Source organism: Scyliorhinus canicula, chromosome 9, assembly GCF_902713615.1.
Source record: "Scyliorhinus canicula chromosome 9, sScyCan1.1, whole genome shotgun sequence".
Lineage (NCBI taxonomy): Eukaryota > Metazoa > Chordata > Chondrichthyes > Carcharhiniformes > Scyliorhinidae > Scyliorhinus > Scyliorhinus canicula.
Genome location: NC_052154.1, coordinates 71,074,675 through 71,091,551, shown reverse-complemented (window position 1 = coordinate 71,091,551; position 16,877 = coordinate 71,074,675). Strand labels below are relative to the sequence as shown.

General features: G+C 49.9%; 1 protein-coding gene across 3 annotated transcripts in view; it reads right to left on the bottom strand.

Moving 5' to 3' along the window:
- Positions 1-15,947: 15,947 nt before the first annotated feature.
- Positions 15,948-16,877, bottom strand: part of ano10b (anoctamin 10b) — a 50,834-nt gene continuing 49,904 nt past the window's right edge. For all 3 annotated transcript variants that reach the window (XM_038806891.1, XM_038806893.1, XM_038806894.1), the window contains one exon: positions 15,948-16,875. In XM_038806891.1, coding sequence (XP_038662819.1) covers positions 16,747-16,875 — 129 coding nt within the window. In that variant the 3' untranslated portion in view covers positions 15,948-16,746. The remainder of the gene's footprint in view (positions 16,876-16,877) is intronic.

Below are 16,877 nucleotides of genomic sequence, written 5' to 3'. Positions count from 1 at the left end.
TGGAGTGGAGGGCGTCTGGGAGGATCTCTTGCCAGTGGGAGACTGGGCGATTTCTGGACCATAGGGCCAGCAGGACGGTCTTCCAGACCGTACCGTTCTCCCTCTCGACCTGTCCGTTACCCCGGGGATTGTAACTGGTCGTCCTGCTGGAGGCAATGCCCCTGCTGAGCAGGAATTGACGCAGCTCGTCATTCATAAAGTAGGACCCCCGATCGCTATGAATGTATGCGGGGTAACCGAACAGGGAGAAGGTGGTGTGCAGGGCTTTGATAAAGGTGGTTGTGGTCATGTCGGGGCAGGGGATGGCGAATGGGAAGCGGGCGTACTCGTCAATCATGTTGAGGAAGTACGTGATGCGGTTGTTAGAGGGGAGGGGAGTTTGAAGTCCATGCTGAGACGTTCAAAGGGGTGGGAAGCCTTTATCAGATGCGCTCGTTCAGGGCGGTAGAAGTGCGGCTTGCACTCCGTGCAGATGTGGCAGCCCCTAGTGACTGTCCTGACCTCCTCGATGGAGTAGGGCAGGTTGCGGGTCTTTATGAAATGGAAAAAGCGGGTGACCCCCGGGTGGCAGAGGTCCACATGGAGGGTTCGGAGTCGGTCCACTTGTGCGTTGGCACAGGTGCCGCCGGACAGGGCATCAGGAGGCTTGTTTAGCTTCCCAGGACGATACAAGATGTCGTAGTTGTACGTGGACAACTCGATCCTCCACCGCAAGATCTTATCGTTCTTTATCTTGCCCCTCTGTGCATTATCAAACATGAAAGCCACTGACCGTTGGTCTGTGAGGAGGGTAAACCTCCTGCCGGCCAGATAGTGCCTCCAATGTCGCACAGCTTCAACTATGGCCTGTGCTTCCTTCTCGACCGAGGAATGGCGGATTTCGGAAGTGTGGAGGGTACGGGAGAAGAAGGCCACGGGTCTGCCCGCTTGATTGAGGGTGGCCGCCCTGGCAACATCAGATGCGTCGCTCTCGACTTGAAAGGGGAGGAACTCGTCGATAGCGCGCATCATGGCCTTTGCAATGTCCGCTTTGATGTGGCTAAAGGCCTGGCGGGCCTCCATCGACAGGGGAAATGTGGTGGACTGGATGAGGGGACAGGCTTTGTCGGCGTAATTGGGGACCCACTGGGCGTAATATGAAAAGAAGCCCAAACAACGCTTGAGGGCTTTGAGGGTGTGGGGGAGGGGGAGCTCCATCAGGGGGCGCATGCGTTCGGGGTTGGGGCCTATCACTCCGTTACGCACTATGTAGCCGAGGATGGCTAGACGGTCGGTGCTAAACACGCACTTATCCTTATTGTTGGTCAGGTTAAGGAGTTTTGCGGTACGGAGAAATTTGCGGAGATTGGTGTCGTAGTCCTGCTGGTCATGGCCGCAGATGGTGACATTGTCGAGATACGGGAAGGTTGCCCGTAAACCGTGTTGGTCGACCATTCGGTCCATCTCCCTTTGGAAGACCAAGACCCCATTTGTGACACCGAAAGGAACCCTAAAGTGGTAGAGTCGCCCATCCGCTTCGAACACAGTGTACTTTCGGTCACTCGCAAGGATGGGGAGCTGATGGTAGGTGGACTTAAGGTCCACCGTGGAAAAAACCTTTGACTGCGCGATCCTGTTGACCAGGTCGGAGATACGTGGGAGAGGATACGCGTCCAGCTGCGTAAACCTGTTGATGGTCTGACTATGTCCATGACCATCCGATTTTTCTCCCCAGTCCTAACCACCAGCACTTGTGCTCGCCAGGGGCTGCTGCTAGCCTCGATAACCCCCTCCTTCAGAAGCCTTTGGTCCTCGGACCTGATGAAGGTCCGGTCCTGGGCACTGTACCGTCTGCTCCTGGTGGCGACGGGTTTGCAATCCGGGGTGAGGTTTGCGAACAAGGATGGGGGATCGACCTTGAGGGACGCGAGGCTGCAGACAGTAAGGGGGGGGCATAGGGCTGCCGAATTTGAACGTTAAACTCTGGAGGTTGCACTGGAAGTCTAACCCCAGGAATGCTGCCGCGCAGAGGAGGGGAAGGACGAAGAGCTTGTAGTTTTTAAACTCCCTACCCTGGACCGTGAGGTCCGCTATGCAGCACCCTGTGATCTGGACCGAGTGTGAACCGGAGGCCAGAGCGATTCTTTGTTTTACCGGGTAAACGGGAAGTGCGCAGCGTTTTACCGTGGCGGGGTGTACAAAACTTTCCGTGCTCCCGGAGTCCAGCAGGCAGCTCGTCTCGTGGCCGTTGAGAAGGATCTTCATGGTCGCCGTGGAAAGCATGCGGGGCCGTGACTGGTCCAATGTTACTGAGGCGAGTCGTGGCAGGAACTCCGAGTCATCATCCGGCAGCGAGTGGTCACTTGCGGGGTCCTCGGTGCCGATCCAAGATGGTGGCGCCCGTCGGCCGTGCGTGTTGGGGGGGGGGGTGAACAAAATTGCGGCGCCTGGTGATCGCACGTGGAGTCGGGGGCCAAAAATGGCGTCGCCCGTGGATCACATGTGGCGCCGGGGGCCCAAAATGGCGGCGCCCAGTGATCACTCGTGGCAGTGGGGGGTGGGGGCAGCGAGGTCCGCGGGCCACGCGGGACGCGTGAGGAGCGCAGGGGGGGGACCCGCGGTCGCTGCTCGGGACTGCAGCGACCGCCTTTGACTGGCAAATGGCCGCAAAATGGCCCTTTTTGCCGCAGCTTTTACAGGTTGCGGTGCGGGCCGGGCAACGCTGGCAGGGGTGCTTGGCCTGGCCGCAAAAGTAGCAGCGGGTCCCCGTGGATTTATTGGGGCGCCCTGCGCCGCAGGCCTGAGGGGGTTACGAGTCTGCGGAGGTGAGAGAGGTCGCGCTCCATGCTGCCAAGGGGGCCACCGCGCGGTCGGGAGCGTACGCGCGGGCGGTGCGATTAGTGACATCTAGAGAGGAGGCGAGGGCCCGTGCCTCAGCGAGGCTTAAAGTTTCTTTCTCTAAGAGTCTCTGGACGATCTGGGAAGATTGAATACCCGCAATGAAAGCGTCTCTAATTAAAAGCTCGGTGTGTTCGGCCGCAGAAACCTGTGGGCAGGCGCAGTTTCTCCCCAGAACAAGGAGGGTCTGGTAGAATTCATCTAAAGACTCACCAGGGAATTGCTGTCTCATGGCCAGCAAGTGCCCTGCGTAGACCTGGTTCACTGGCCGGATGAAATGTCCCTTAAGCAAGTCCATGGCTGCGTCATAGTCTGTTGTGTCCTCTATGAGCGTGTACACGGCGGTGCCAACGCACGAGTGGAGGATGTGCAGTTTTTGTTCCTTCGTCGGGCGGTTTTCAGCTGTGCTCAAGTAACTATTGAAACACGCCAGCCAGTGTTTAAATGCTGCTGTTGCATTTGCTGCGTGGGGGCTGAGTCGAAGGCACTCCGGCTTGATACGAAGCTCCATCCTTTAAAACTTGTGCATTAAATTGATGTACCATCAATTGGACACGAGACGAAGATGAGATCCAAACGATAGGCTTTAATGCACAAGATGTGTGCCCGGCAGCAGACGTACAGAAGAATGGCAGACTGCCGGGAAGCACAGGTTCTTATATCCCGCCTTATAGGCGGAGCTACCTACCTCTCAGCCAATCGGCTGAGAGGCACATGACTTACCCGGGCCAATAGGCGGCAAGTCCTATGCACCCATAGCAGCTCACTTCTACATTACCGTAATACCCCTAGTCATACTACCACAATACACAAATAGGTACCGTCATCAAAATACTCAGTAAGGGAGTCCATGGTAAAGTTCATAAAGTAAGTCTATCCAGGGACTTTTGGACTCTGGCAAAATGCCACAACTCTGCAACCAGTTCCTCCATGCTTGAAGCATCAGTGTCCACAACAACGGCAGGCAAATTTGCAGATTCCGAAGATAAGCCACCATCAACATCCTCTTCCGTTCCTTCCACTCACACGCGAGGTTCCCCTTGGGAAGACCTTGGTTCTATCACCACCCACTCTGCAGCTGGTACACCGGTAACTATGGCTGGGTCAGCATGCTCAGTTGTGGGGGTAGCAGCTTCCTGCCTTCTCATGTGATCCACCGGCTTCTGAACTTTGCGGCTGTGTAGCTCAACAACATAAGACACAATATTCAAATTATTGATACCGCAAACCAAGCAATCATATAGCATATCACCGAGAGACTGACTGAATTTGCAGTGTACAGCCATCTATTGAAGCCTGGCTACAAAAGCAGACATTGGGCGAGATTCTCCCAAAACGGGAGAAATCGTAAAGCTGCCGTAAAACCCGGGCGGGTTTTACGGCAGCGCGCCCCTTCCCGACCGGGGACCGATTCTGGTCCCCGGTCGGGGCTAGCAGCCCGACGCCGTAGGCTCCGGCAAGACGGGCTTAACGAAAATCGTTAAGCCCGCTTGCCGGAGTTAGCGCCGGCTGATGCGTCATATGACGTCAGCCGCGCATGCGCAGTTTGGAAGACTCCAACCCGCGCATGCGCGGGTGACGTCATCGCGTTTTTGCGCGAAACCCGCGCATGCGCGGGCCGGGTTGCCCCTCAGCCGCCCCGCGAATGGATACTGCGGGGCGGCGGAAGGACAAGTAGTGCGCGGGCAGCGGGCCCGCTGCCCGCGATCGGTGCCCACCGATCACGGGCCCATGGCACCCTTGGCACGGCCGTGGTACTGCCGTGCCAATCGGTGCCATGGTTATAAAAAGCGAGTTTGTGACGCCGTTTTTACGAACGGCAAGACCAGGTGTGTTTGCCGTTCGTAAAAACGGCGGAAAGGGCTGGGACTTCGGCCCATCTAACAGCTGAGAATCGCTGCCGGCCGTAAAAAAAACGGCGGCAGCGATTCGGGTCGGGACTTCGGCGGGGGGATGGGAGAATAGCGGGAGGGCGGCAAAAATGTCGGGAAGGCCTTCCCGCTATTCTCCCACCCGTCGTGGGGGGCGGAGAATTTCGCCCATTGTCTCTCACTGTGAATGGAATTTAATGCAGTGCTTAATAATGGAGGTCAGGAATTGTAGTGGCCTCTTACGAGTTGCACTAGATAATCAAAGGATTTGCAATCTAAAGCCTTCAGGGATTTTAGGCTTCTCACGAGGTTATATGTTTGTGGGCTGCAAACCGTGAGTAATATAACTTTTTGCTTGACTTCTGCCGTAATTTCACTGGCAGCGAAAAAGTATCAAAGCCTTTCAACATAAGGGGCAGGATTCTCCTTTCCGAGGACTAAGTCCCCATTCCGGCGGGAAAACCGGTGCAAACCACTCCGGCGTCAACAGCCCCGAAAGTGTGGAAAAAGGGTGGACGCCGGAGGGGTTGGCGCCATGGCAGTCGGCGCCGAAGGGACTGCGTGAGTTAGTGCATACGCCGAAGGGCCGGCGTGATCTCGCGCATGCGTGGAACAGCTGCTGTGATTCCGTGCATGTGCAGACCGTTGGCATATTCTGGAGCGTGCGCAGGGGGTTGTCTTCTCCACGCCGGCCATGCCGGAGCCCTACAGGGGCCGGCACGGAAGGAAGGAGTGCCCCCATGGCACAGGTCTGCCCGCAGAACGGTGGACCCCGATCGCGGGCCAGGCCACCGTGGGCCCCCCCACACCCCCTCCCCTCACCCCCGGGGTCGGATCCCCCTGCGACCCCCCCCGAGGACTGCCTCAGGCGACTTATCTGCCAGGTCCCGCCGTGTGGGACCATGTCTAATCCACGGCGGCGGGACTGGCGAGAAATGGACGGCCGCTCGGTCCATCGGGGTGCCAGAGAATACGGCAGCCAGCGTCGGCGCGGGATTCGCGCTGCACCCCAAGGATTCTCAGAGAGTCCCGCTGCAGGCCTCCAAATTTCAATCTCCGGATCAAGCGGATGGATTTTCCCGAATAGTGGCATATCGATTAAACTGGTTGGTTCCTTACCTTTTTGGCAGGTCTCCAAGAGGCCCTTTCTAAAAGTTGCCAACCTGTTCCCTTTGCAATTCCAACAAAGGCCTTGTCCCACTGACTCCAGGGAATTCTCTGATGATCCCCCTCTATCTGGGGGGGGGGGCATCCTGGCATCCGATAGACTCAGGTTCGCACACTCTGTCCCCACAGGGTCTGGGCGGATCGCGTGGTCCGCAAAAGGATCGCCCCTTAAAGTTTCCAAGCTATCACAAAGTCTCTCCCATCTGACCGAGGTGTCGTGGAATGATATTGCAGTGGAGATTAGCAGCTGTGGGTGTCCACAAGTGAAATGGAATTCAATGCCGGAAAAGGACCCAAGATTTCCTGTGTTCTGTACTTACTGCAAAGTGGCAGTCATGACGGCATCAAGAAGTATAAATGTTCGGAGGGAGTGTGATACATGTGATGTTACGGTATGGGGGGAATTGTAGGTGTTATGGGGCTGTTAGTTGCATATTACTGCTTGTTGCTATACTTGTTATATTTTTATATTTTCTGTAAAAAATTCCAATAAAAATTATTTTTAAAAAAAAGAAGTATAAATGTTCAAGCAGAGAGGTGTGCCAGGTGGGAGTTTGAGTTCTGGGCCTCAGCACCAGGTGGAATATGTGTACTGAATTTGTTGAGTCACTTCGTACTGTGAAAGTTGTACCACTTGTAGGAGAGTGCAATTGTTTCGATTTACCCAAAACGTAAAGTCAATAAGCAGCTAGACTTCTCATTTCCATGATTAATGTTTCACAAAAGAGAGCTGAAGAGACCAGTTATCTACATCCCCTTGGCCAGTAACCCCAGTGCCTCCAGTAGGTGAAGCTGAGGAAGGTGCCTCTGAACCTCTGAAGGGTCACCATCTATCTCCTATTGTACATAATGGCCTTTTAGCTGCAGCCATTTTGTGTGGACAACACCCACTGATCGTGTGATTGAATCTGTCCTCCGATACTGAGATCCTTTAATGTCCCAAGCCCTGGGAAGACTGCAGAAGGTACCAAAAAGATAACAGCTACAGCAAAAAGGTTGTGCCATCTTTGTCTTTTAAGAAACTGGATCAGCCTCCCAGCCTGATTCCAAAACTCTGAGTCTATCTGCAAAATGATTGGCCCTCAAACATAGAACATAGAACGATACAGCGCAGTACAGGCCCTTCGGCCATCTAACCTACACTATGCCCTTATCATCCATATGCTTATCCAATAAACTTTTAAATGCCCTCAATGTTGGCGAGTTCACTACTGTTGCAGGTAGGGCATTCCACGGCCTCACCGCTCTTTGCGTAAAAAACCCACCTCTGACCTCTGTCCTATATCTATTACCCCTCAATTTAAGGCTATGTCCCCTCGTGCTAGCCACCTCCATCCGCGGGAGAAGGCTCTCGCTGTCCACCCTATCTAACCCTCTGATCATTTTGTATGCCTCTATTAGGTCACCTCTTAACCTTCTTCTCTCTAACGAAAACAACCTCAAGTCCATCAGCCTTTCCTCATAAGATTTTCCCTCCATACCAGGCAACATCCTGGTAAATCTCCTCTGCACCCGTTCCAAAGCTTCCACGTCCTTCCTATAATGAGGCGACCAGAACTGTACGCAATACTCCAAATGCGGCCATACTAGAGTTTTGTACAACTGCAACATGACCTCATTGCTCCGGAACTCAATCCCTCTACCAATAAAGGCCATCACACCATAGGCCTTCTTCACAACCCTATCAACCTGGGTGGCAACTTTCAGGGATCTATGTACATGGACACCGAGATCCCTCTGCTCATCCACACTACCAAGAATTTTACCATTAGCCAAATATTCCTTATTCCTGTTATTCTTTCCAAAGTGAATCACCTCACACTTCTCCACATTAAACTCCATTTGCCACCTCTCAGCCCAGCTCTGCAGCTTATCTATGTCCCTCTGTAACCTGCAACATCCTTCCGCACCGTCTACAACTCCACCGACTTAGTGTCGTCTGCAAATTTACTTACCCATCCTTCTGCGCCCTCCTCTAGGTCATTTATAAAAATGACAAACAGCAACGGCCCCAGAACAGATCCTTGTGGTACGCCACTCGTAACTGAACTCCATTCTGAACATTTCCCATCAACCACCAATCTCTGTCTTCTTTCAACTAGCCAATTTCTGATCCACATCTCTAAATCACCCTCAATCCCCAGCCTCCGTATTTTCTGCAATAGCCGACCGTGGGGAACCTTATCAAACGCTTTACTGAAATCCATATACACCACATCAACTGCTTTACCCTCGTCCACCTGTTCAGTCACCTTCTCAAAGAACTCGATAAGGTTTGTGAGGCATGACCTACCCTTCACAAAACCATGCTGACTATCCCTAATCATATTATTCCTATCTAGATGATTATAAATCGTATCTTTTATAATCCTCTCCAAGACTTTACCCACCACAGATGTTAGGCTCACCGGCCTATAGTTACCGGGGTTATCTCTACTCCCCTTCTTGAACAAAGGGACCACATTTGCTATCCTCCAGTCCTCTGGCACTATTCCTGTAGCCAATGATGACCTAAAAATCAAAGCCAAAGGCTCAGCAATCTCTTCCCTGGCTTCCCAGAGAATCCTAGAATAAATCCCATCAGGCCCCGGGGACTTATCTATTTTCACCTTGTCCAGAATTGCCAACACTTCTTCCCTACGCACCTTAATGCCATCTATTCTAATAGCCTGGGTCTCAGCATTCTCCTCCACAATATTATCTTTTTCCTGAGTGAATACTGATGAAATGTATTCATTTAGTATCTCGCTTATCTCCTCAGCCTCCACACACAACTTCTCACCACTGTCCTTGACTGGCCCTACTCTTACCCTAGTCATTCTTTTATTCCTGACATACCTATAGAAAGCTTTTGGGTTTTCCTTGATCCTACCTGCCAAAGACTTCTCATGTCCCCTCCTTGCTCGTCTTAGCTTTCTCTTTAGATCCTTCCTCGCTTCCCTGTAACTATCAAGCGCCCCAACTGAGACTTCACGCCTCATCTTCACATAGGCCTCCTTTTTCCTCTTAACAAGAGATTCCACTTCTTTGGTAAACCACGGTTCCCTCGCTCTACCCTTTCCTCCCTGTCTGACTGGTACGTACTGATCAAGAACACGCAATAGCTGTTCCTTGAACAAGCTCCACATATCCAGTGTGCCCAACCCTTGCAGCCTACTTCTCCAACCTACACATCCTAAGTCATGTCTAATGGCATCATAATTGCCCTTCCCCCAGCTATAACTCTTGCCCTGCGGGGTATACTTATCCCTTTCCATCACTAACTCAAGTAACGAAAGTCACAAGTGCCAAACTTCAAAACCTACTGAACTTTCTTCTCTTGGAGGGAGTCCTACAATAATCCTGATATCCGACTCCAGCTATCTTGAACTCATCTAAACTACAGTTCAGGAGTGGAAAAGACTTATTTCTTCACTGGACCATCAAAAACAGTTTTCTTACAATGAAATAGGCACACGAACTACAAACTATTCTTTTGTTTGCAGCTCGTAAAAGTTGTCTGTTCTCTTTAACTGTATTTTTTCTCAAGTGTATGTGTGTGTGAGTGGTGAGTGAATGGCTTAGGCTTGCAGTCAGTGTGAATAAATTATCTTCTTTATTTTTAAACCCATGGGTGTCTGTTGCTGAGTTGTTAAATTGACATCAAGCTAAAAAGGAAGCTAAGAAACACACATTTCTAAAAAAGACTCACACTGTTTATGGACAGTAGAGGAGAGAATTGAAGGGTCTATGGTTTATCTCTCCTCCCCTGTCCATAACACAAGCCATGGGTTCAGTCATGGCTCTAGCTTGTGTGTACATGGCTTCCTTCATGAAGTGGTTGGTGATTGCCATGGAGAGCCAGGTCCAGCAGAACAATCAGTGGCTGCCGGATAAGTGCTTAGATCTGCATTCCATTGCTCTGGTCTTTACACTGGTGGCTACGAAAGAAGGGGCCAAGGAGCCTTGACCTCCCTTCAAGGTGCCCCATCTCTGGGAGTCAGGGGAGTGCACACCAACATGGAGAAGGGGCATCAGCCAGCCGACTCACGGGTTTATTCTCAGGTCACACCAAGGGTGTGCTGGCATTCTAAATCTCCTTGGCCAGTAACCCCAGTGCCTCCAGTAGGTGAGGCTGTGGAAGGTGCCTCAGAAGCTCTGTAGGAGGCCCTCAGCAGGCTGACGTCCCCGCGGCGTCACACAATCAGAAGACAGCAGCCAAGGTCATGTCAGGCAACAGGCACTTAAAAAGTTTCCTCCACTTCAGCTGCGCATGTTGGGGTTGGAGGCATCCTGGTAGAAAATATAAGCGCAAGCCTTTCTACTGGCACAATGTTGACATGAGTGTCCATTCAATGAATGCTGGAAATGCGCTGGATTTTACAGAGAGAGACATACTCCACATACGCTTGACAGAAAAGTTGGTCTTGGGCCCACTGACTCAGAAGACTGTTGCCTCACAGTGTTATCACTCTGGGAGCAGCCTTCATTCAGCCAGAGCAGGACTTGCCCCAACATCTGGAAGGAAGTCCCACCCTAGAAAGTTGGCAGTCAATCTGATTGGACAGCAGGTCTGTATTCCCAGCAGTGCTTGGATGAAGCAGTGGCCACTGCTGGGACGATAGGCAGTCTCGGAGGAAAAAGAGTTGTGGGAGCCAGGCTCAGAAGTCTAGTGTTTTGGATGGGCCGGGTTGGGAGACCTCACTGAGGAAATGAGGCGGAGTGGGATGCTCTGTTAGATGGGCCGCAGGTGGGGGGGGGGGGTGGGGGGGGGGGTGGGGGGGGGGGGGGGGGGGGGGTGGGGGGGGGGCAGTCTTTAAATACCCATTTTAAAATAAGGATTTCAGTATTCATAACCTTAGGTCATGACAGAACACATAATTGAAACAGAGGTTCAAAGCCTGACACATCCACAAACTAATTGGAGATAAAAACAACATTTTTACTGACAATATGAACGGACTATTGTTCTAATGAACAGATTTCAAAGTTAGTTTCATATTAAGAAATGAGCTGTACCAGTAATCAAGATCGAAATAAGCACCATAGCAATATGAAGACACCATTGTTCAGAATATGGATAAAGTAAAGTCAGCAGAAAACCAATAAAAACCAGTCTTGATTACAGCACAAAATCACATTCCATAGCACACAAATATTCAAACATGAAACATTTAAAACTTCTGTTGCACTTTGAGGATTGACAATTAACCATCGAATCAAATGTATTTGAAACTTGCCCAAATCAATTATGGCGACATCGAGGTATAGACAGATGGCTTCAGACTGATAACATTCTCCTTAAACATGAGGGTCTGCACAGCCATTTTCTATCCAGGATCACTCGAATACTTTGATCTAACTACTTGCTATCCTTATTTTCATATTTTCACTTTTCCATTCTAACTCTTGAAGTTCGTGCAAGCTGTTTTGCCGTAAGCAAGAAACCATTTCTGTATTATTTTGAAAGTTAAATTCTTTTATAAATTACTTCTCTTTAAGTCCTTTGCAAGCAAGGCTCTATTGAGAATAGATTTAAGTTTCTCTCAATTGTAATCAAGTAGAGGCAATAAAAGATTCTTATTTGCATCCGAGAAGTGTAACTCAAATTTCTACTGAGCTTTAGTGTTGTGAGACTTCACTTGAACCACATGGTAGATTTCTACAGGGGGCCCATCCACCCTTGGGCCTATTGAGGCCTTTAGTTGGCCACTTCAGGGTTAAAGGTGGGTGTCTGATCTTGTGGGTCGGGTGGGGGGTGGTGGGGTGGGGTTGTTCTATAGAGCCCATGACCAGAGTGATGGGATGCAGGTGAAAAAGCATATCTGGCAACCACTGAATATTCTACTTGAACTGGTTCTTCATGGGAGTCACTGTGGTTATCTCTGATGGGCACAGATGAACCCCAAAAGGAGGTTTTCCCCTTCCTGTGCGACAGAAGCCCATGTAGTGAAAGCTGCCCATCTTCCCTTATTTCACATAGAATGGTGGCAGAAACAGAATGAGGCATTGAAGTGGCCAACTAAAGGCCTCAATAGGCCCAAGGGTGGATGGGCTACCTGATGGCCTCTCCGCCCACCATAATACGCGAGACAGATCAGGGACAGGTATGAAGGTGGTGGGTAGGTCACCTACTTTTTTTTATAAGCCCCGCCTTACCTTCAAATATGCTGGTGGGGTAGAAACAATTCCAGACCAATGTGTTGAATGGTCACGTGGTTGGTATATTTCCAGATAGACTGTAGTATGCAAGGTCTTGCCGCTTTGTGGATACTCAATGCTGGCTGAGATGAGGGTTATGGACACACCATTTTCCTGGTGTGTCAGAGGTTGTGGAATGTCTGCATTTATTGAGAAACGGTGGTGGGGGGTTGGGGGGGTGGGGGGGGGGGGGGGGGGGGGGTTCTGTTTGTCAACTCTGATTGGAAACGTCAATATATGGTGCCTGCTCCCTTGGCTGATTCCATTTACACTTCTTGTTGAAGTCTGGTCTGGAATCTGTTTGGAAATCTATTGAAATTGCTGACTGACTGGTAGCTTTGTTTAAATGTTGCTGCTTGTTGATTGGTGTGTTCCCAACTTGTTCCAGTGTGATTGTTGCTGTTTCATGAATTTGAAATTTGAATTAATAATGTTTGTGTGTGGCACAGAATTCACATTGCGATAGCATGGACAAATCGCAACCTGGAAGTACCATGTGTATTCCTCCGAGTGGATCAAAGGATATACCTGTGCAGAGAAGTGAGGGGAGGGATTATCCATAATCTCCACTTAAAGAATTTCAAATTAAATTTGCTAGAAATGATGATCAAGTATTTTGCAATTGCTTCCGTGAAATAAATAATTCATGCTTTCATTAAGCACTGTATACAATATGGGGAAATTAATTCCTTACTATTAACCTGTTTATAGGGATATATGGTTGCTTCTGAGTTTTGAAATATTATTTAAATTGTCTTTCCGCAGGAAAATTACCTCAGGGAATAAAGTTTGTCCTTCACATAATATGGTTTTTGTTCTCAGTAATTTTCCTGTAATTGGTGCTAAAATGTAAGTCAAGTGGGTGATCCAGCTCTTAACTGCGCTGGTTTATAGAATAGAATAGAACAGTACAGCACAGAACAGGCCCTTCGGCCCTCGATGTTGCGCCGAGCAATGATCATCCTACTCAAGCCAACGTATCCACCCTATACCAGTAACCCAACAACCCCCCCCATTAACCTTATTTTTTTAGGACACTAAGGGCAATTTAGCATGGCCAATCCACCTATCCCGCACATCTTTGGACTGTGGGAGGAAACCGGAGCACCCGGAGGTGCTGCCCGTGGTGATTGATCATAGATCATAGAATTTACAGTGCAGAAGGAGGCCATTCGGCCCATCGAGTCTGCACCGGCTCTTGGAAAGAGCACCCTACCCAAGGTCAACACCTCCACCCTATCCCCATAACCCAGTAACCCCACCCAACACTAAGTGCAATTTTGGACACGAAGGGAAATTTAGCACGGCCAATCCACCTAACCTGCACATCTTTGGACTGTGGGAGGAAACCGGAGCACCCGAAGGAAACCCACGCAGACACGGGGAGGATGTGCAGACTCCGCACAGACAGTGACCCAAGCCGGAATCAAACCTGGGACCCTGGAGCTGTGAAGCAATCGTGCTATCCACAATGCTACCGTGCTACCCGGTCTTGTTGGATCTTGTTGGAAATTTTAACATCTGCATATCAATATTTACAACGTTAGCAATCATCTATTCACTCATCCTTCATTTTCCTGAGATGGAACCCACCATGGGGGCTCAGCTCCTTTTTTTACATACTAGATCCCGGGTGTTCCATTATCCCTGGATAGAGTTTGAAAGACAACTCGCAATTTCACTGAGGTGCCCCTGGTCCATATAGTCCATGGAGGTCACTCAGAAAAGCCCATGGCTCCTGGCTGAGAGCTTTCCCAGTAGGAAGCATGGGAAATGTGGCCATGTTCTTCTCACTATGCCCTGACCAATAAAATTAAAAATAAACTTTCCTCATATGAGCTGATCAGAGACCAAAAAGTGTAAGAACAACAGTCAAAAGTCAATATCCTGTCGTGGAGTCACTTGAAATCTATTGAGAACACAAGGAACTTTATTACTTTGTACTTTATTTTTCATGAAATGCTGTACCTACAATCCATCGCCTCTCCCAATATACACAACAGTAGTATTGGAAAAATGATAAATAAAAATGCATGACATGGACTAGATTATACTACACTCAGAGTTATAGAAGAGGCATTAACCTTCGCATTTTGTTCAGCCGATCAACACTGAATCCCTTGGGATGTTATTTTCTCTCCAGTGCAAGCAATTTTGTAAAGTTTCTACACACTTCCAATGGTACGCAGAGGACGTGCTGGAGCGAACCCATTATAGCCCACAAAGCACTGAATGGGAATACTTTACATTTCCTCAAAGTCACATATGGTGGGTATTTGTGAAGGTTTTAAAGTCGAAAGGTAGAGGTGTGGCCAATGATAACAATCATTACTTTAAAAAAAAAATTTAGAGTATCCAATTCTTTTTTTTTCCCAATTAAGGGGCAATGTAGCGTGGCCAATTCACCTACCCTGCACATGTTTTTGGGTTGTGGGCTGAGACCCACGCAGAGACGGGGGGGCGGGATTCTGTGATCCTGAGGCTAAGTGTTTGTGTTTTTCGACGGCATCAACACGGCCTCAGAATCAGCAATTCTGGCCCCTACAGGGGGCGAGCACAGCACTGGAGCGATCCACGCTGCTCCCGCTGCTGATCATGGCATCAACTGGGCGCCACGGGGTCCGCGCATGCATAGTGGCACCGGCGCCAACGTGTGCATGTGCAGTGGCTCCCTTCTCCGTGCCGGCCCTGACACAACATGGAGCAGGGCTACAGGGGCCGGCGCGGAAGAAAGGAGGCCCCCAGCCAGAGAGGCCGGCCCGCCGATTGGTGGGCCCCGATCGCGGGCCAGGTCAGATCGGAGGTCCCCCCCCCCCCGGGGTTGGAACCCCCTCCCCCACCCCACAGGCCGCCCCCGGACCATTCCACGCCGAGGTGCCGCTGGCTGAGAACAGGTGTGAACGGCGCCAGCAGGACTCGGGGTTTTTTACAACAGCTGCCTGGCCCATCCCGGGTAGAGGATCGGTGGGGGGGCCCACGTAGAGCGGCCCCCGACCGGCACCATGCCAACCACGCCGGCGCCAATGGCGCCGTTTCTCCACTCTGCGGAGAATCGCGTCGGGGCGGCGTGGTGCGATTCTCTCCAGTCACAGGGATTCTCCGGCCCGGCCCCGGGCTGAGACAATCCCGCCTGGGGAGAGGCAATTGTTATTACTGACAGAAACGAAAACAGAAAATGCTAGTTTGGCAACGTGTGGGGAGAGAGAAGCAGAGTTAACGTTTCAAGTCCATATGACGCTTCTCCAGAGCTGAAGAGAGGTAAAAATGTGATGGATTTATATACTGTTGAAAAGGGGCAGGTGGAGCCACAATAGAAGGTCAGGGATAGGTTGGAGGCCAGGAGAGATGATATGACAAAGATGTCATGGTGCTTTTGATTTTATCATTACGGACAGGATGTGTATTAGTATTACTGCTGAAACAATGATAATTTACCACAGAGTAGCAAACGTCCACTGGTGGGTGAAAGCAGAACTAGGGGGCATAGCCTCAAAATAAGGGGAAGTAGATTTAGGACTACGCTTAGGAGGAACTTCTTCCCCCAAAGGGTTGTGAATCTATGGAATTCCTTGCCCACTGAAGCAGTTGAGGCTCCTTCATTAAATGTTTTCAAGATAAAGATGGATAGTTTTTTGAAGAATAAAGGAAAAAAGGGTTATGGTGTTCGGGCGGGAAAGTGGAGCTGAGTCCACAAAAGGTCAGCCATGATCTCATTGAATGGCGGAGGAGGCTCGAAGGGCCAGATGGCCTACTCCTGTTCCAAGTTCTTATGTTCTTATGTTACCATTGGTCAGAGGACCATAGGATGAGGAACTCAAGCCCCCCCCACCCCCCACCTCCCACCCACTCCACCAAATCAGATTGCCACAAGGTAGAGAATGAAACCAGGTTGCCCACCGTAAAGACTGCAATTATCCATCAGATCCACAGGGTATCGATGGAAGCATCAACCAGTGGATCACTGAGTAAGGGCAGAACCAGCAGTCAGGACCACTGGGTAAGAACTCTCAGACAACACAACCTGTAGGTCAATGTGCTAAACTATCATTGATTAGACCTTTCAATATGTGCAATGCTGTATTTACACAAGAAATACATCCAAGGATCTTTTTCTTTGAAAACTTATTGTTTTCAGTGTTTGACCTCATAGCTGGTGCAGAGAAACACTCAAAATAGAATGGCAACTGCAAAATAATTTCAGTAAACGGGATGGCATTTATGCTGGATATTCAGAAATAATGAGGATTTTGGACTGAACCTTTCCATAAACATATTTGTAGAAGAGAAATTGATTACGCTGCCACTCTTCCTCTGTCGAGGCTCTCGCGGTATGTTGCCCCCAGCTGTGATGATTTACAGTTCTGAAAGGTTATTGCTTTCATCAAAATACAAAGCAAGAAATAAATGTAGAATTCACAGTTCTAGCCATGGGGAGTGTAGTTTATCAATGGCTGGTTTAGATATATATTTGTGCAGATAATGAGAAACTATACAATAACAAAGGCTATCGTACTATACGCAAAGCATAGCCGGCACCATAAAAATAAATGATGGAGGGGGCAGAGATATTTCTGAGGCAAAAACATTCCAAATCCATACAACTGATTGAGTTCCTCTTGCTGTGTATTTGCATCACGTAATCACAGGGTGGTCACAGTAAATTCAGCTGACTGTTGCTCGCATGCAGTGAGCTCTCCGTTGAATCAGACATTGTGATCCCATCGGACCGTTTTTCTTTTTCCTCAGTTACTCTGCTGTGACCGTTATCCACTTCAGCCAACT